Source organism: Capsicum annuum, unplaced genomic scaffold (assembly GCF_002878395.1).
Source record: "Capsicum annuum cultivar UCD-10X-F1 unplaced genomic scaffold, UCD10Xv1.1 ctg63092, whole genome shotgun sequence".
In the NCBI taxonomy this organism is placed as follows: Eukaryota; Viridiplantae; Streptophyta; class Magnoliopsida; order Solanales; family Solanaceae; genus Capsicum; species Capsicum annuum.
Window position 1 is genome coordinate 579 of NW_025872101.1, and position 1,490 is coordinate 2,068.

General features: G+C 37.4%; 1 protein-coding gene across 1 annotated transcript; it reads left to right on the forward strand.

The window, feature by feature from the left end:
* Nucleotides 1–935: 935 nt before the first annotated feature.
* Nucleotides 936–1,272, forward strand: LOC124893659 (the record flags this gene model as incomplete). Its single annotated transcript, XM_047404565.1, has 1 exon — nucleotides 936–1,272. A coding segment is annotated over exon 1 (337 nt), but the record flags the coding sequence as incomplete, so codon positions are not given.
* Between the last annotated feature and the right edge of the window lie 218 nt (nucleotides 1,273–1,490).

Here is a 1,490-nt window from a genome sequence, read left to right on the forward strand (position 1 = left end):
ATATATATATATATATATATATATATAATCGTAACACAAATATGGTTTAAATTGATGCGTCTCTCTTATCCTGTGGCAACAAGGGAAAGAGGTATACAAATGTAAAAGTGATACCATTAACCACTTGGAATTGAAAAACATATATGTGTATATATTTATGTTTACATTATTACATTAAAGTGTGAAAGATTTTTGAAAAGTGATTTGAACTTTTACACTCTATTAAAAATCTTCACAATAGATAAATTATTTAATTTAAAATAATCAAACGTTATACATGCGAGGCACGTGCGACTAAAATTGCATATATACACACACACACATATATATACACACATATATATACACACACACGTATATATATATATATATATTATGTCGGTTTGATTTGGGTTTTGAGTTTGTTTTTTTTGTTAACACCAAACCAAACCAAGAATGGTTGGTTTTTTTTCAAACGCCAAACCAACAAAACCAAACCATAAGTCATTTTTTTTCTCAATTTGGTTTGGTTATTCGGTTTGGTTTGATTTGACGGTTTGGTCTGTACACCCCTAGTCATAGGCATTAATGTGTCCCTATCGAGGAGGATCTAAAGAGTCACAAAATATTTTTTTTTTCCAGGTTCATGATTGCTAGAATTCTCTTTGCCCCAATCCAACTTATGTTGTATGGAAATAGCCTCTTTTCTCTAACATAGTTAATCATATCTTGATCCCATTCAAACTGTGAAATTAACGTCTCAGGATATAGATACTGACTATGTCATACTTACTCTTGAAATTATTGTAGAAGTTGAGGTCTATTATCCTATTGCAAAGATCATATGCTTCGCAGAACGTGAGGTGCATTGCCCTCATGAGGCAGAGAATTTATCAACATGATATTATATAAGAACTACCCTGAATATGTGTAGTATGTATGCACCGCAGGTGGGCATGGACGGTGAGAAGAAGAGGCAGTTTTGGCAGGATTTGGATGAGGTGGTGAGAGGCGTACCTAGCTCTGAGAAGATTATTATGGCAGGGGATTTCAATGGGCACATCGGGGCGTTACTGGAAGGCTTTGGCGATGTGCATGGTGGTTTTGGTTTTGGGGTGAGAAATAATGAAAGAGCTACTCTGTTGGACTTTGAGAAGTCCTATGGGCTGGTGGTGGTGAATTTGAGCTTTTCTAATAAGGACGATCACTTGATCACCTTTCGAAGCACGATAGCCAAGACCCAAATTGACTATTTGCTGCTTAAGAAAGGGGATAGGGTGTTGTGTAAGAATTGTAAGATCATTTCGAGTGAGAACCTGTCGACCCAGCATAGGCTTTTAGTGATGGACTTGGGTATAAAGAAGGATAAGAAGAAAAAGGGTGGGGAGGGTCGACAGAGAATTAAGTGGGGCAGCTTGACGCAGGTGAATGCACGAGAGATAAATGAAAAGTTGGCGGGAATGGGGTTGTGGGAGTGTAGGGGAGACGTGGATGGTATGTGGGATAGGGTG